The sequence below is a fragment of the Austrofundulus limnaeus genome, unplaced genomic scaffold (genome assembly GCF_001266775.1).
Source record: "Austrofundulus limnaeus strain Quisiro unplaced genomic scaffold, Austrofundulus_limnaeus-1.0 Scaffold12, whole genome shotgun sequence".
In the NCBI taxonomy this organism is placed as follows: domain Eukaryota; kingdom Metazoa; phylum Chordata; class Actinopteri; order Cyprinodontiformes; family Rivulidae; genus Austrofundulus; species Austrofundulus limnaeus.
The window spans coordinates 1571456-1572826 of NW_013952414.1; the positions used below are offsets into that span (position 1 = coordinate 1571456).

At 39.4% G+C, this 1371-nt stretch overlaps 1 protein-coding gene across 3 annotated transcripts in view; it reads left to right on the forward strand.

Moving 5' to 3' along the window:
* hhatlb (hedgehog acyltransferase like, b) overlaps positions 1–1371 on the forward strand; it is a 13671-nt gene that overhangs the window by 7940 nt on the left and 4360 nt on the right. The window contains exons 2-4 of one of the 3 annotated variants that reach the window (XM_014002190.1): positions 742–884; positions 1020–1081; positions 1178–1291. In XM_014002190.1, the coding sequence (XP_013857644.1) occupies positions 779–884; positions 1020–1081; positions 1178–1291 (282 nt within the window). In that variant the 5' untranslated portion in view covers positions 742–778. Of the gene's footprint in view, positions 1–481; positions 885–1019; positions 1082–1177; positions 1292–1371 lie in introns of those variants that run through there. The other 2 variants (XM_014002191.1, XM_014002189.1) reach the window with 2 other exon arrangements.

Below are 1371 nucleotides of genomic sequence, written 5' to 3' on the forward strand. Positions count from 1 at the left end.
CTAAAATATCTTTTACGTTTTAATGAATGCTACAGATCCACAGTGTGGATTTTGTTCACTGGATATCCAAATTAAACAGCATCAACTGTCCCAGTGGTCGGGGATCGTCACAGGCTAGTGCCTAAAATATATAACGTCTCCTTTTGTTTCTAAAAGGGTGTCCTTTTGACTCACCCTGAGGTCAACTGGGACTGTRTGGCTGGACTGTGGTGTCACTAGAGCTTTCATTACTGGTAAACTTGACCCAAGTGGGAACAGGTGGTTAAGAATTGGTATGTTCCATTAAGGGGTGAATCACAACACAAAACAAGATTTTTTCACACTTAAATAAAAGAAAAAGTACTGCAAAGGGTTCTTTTATTGTTAAGATGGACAATATAAATATTTAACACCAACATTTTGTTGGTTTTAATGTTTCAGGTGGTAAAAAACAAAACCTAATTGAGCCAAACATCCCCTTCTGTTGAACTTTGGATTGGCGATCTGGTAGTCTAAATAATGTCTTTCTGAACTCTGTTTTTAGTTAGAGATGCATTTCATTGTTGAATTGAGCTTTTATTTTTAAACTCCCAGCTGGTTCTGGACCGTAGATTGGTCGACGGCCAGAATGATGTCCCGTTCTCATCGACAGACCAGAATATGAGCCAGTGGGAAAACACTGGTGTCGTTTCAGACATAAACTCCTTTATTAACTGTGCAGATAAAAGCCAAATCACTCCTCAGACTCTGGTCTGTCTTCAGCAGCCTCTAGAGCCAACAGCGTCCAGTCTTCATCATCATGGGCGTCAAAGCTGCTCTACCCAAGTATGAGCTCTACTTCTACAGCTCGGTGTTGGGTCTGGCTGTGTTCTGGACCACCAGCTGGATCTTTGAAGTGTCCAGTTGTGAGTATGAAGCAGAACAGGACCATCACCCTTAAACTCATATATTTTTGGTAAACTAGCCATTATCAGACCACAAAACAAAGCATATTTAAGAAATTTGCAACCATTTAATCCTGTATAACTTTTTTTTTTTAGCCAACATCAACAGAAAAACATTTAAAATCAACATGAAGCCAGGATACTTTGGAAGGAAGATGGTAAGGAAATGTAACTGCAGTAGATTAAAATAACATTATTATTGTAAAAACATTTTTTTTGTTATTTTATTTTATTTTTTATCTGCTGGGTCACAGGACACCGCTGATTTTGAGTGGATGATGTGGTTCTCCACCTTCAGAGCTCACATCCTCTTCGCTCTTTCTGGTCACGTGCTGTTCGCCAAGATCTGCTCCATGCTTGCTCCTCAGGTGCTTCTACTGACTTGTTCAATAACATTTTATCCAATATCTGCAGGTTTGGTTAATACGGAAGACAATTAGAGCCATGG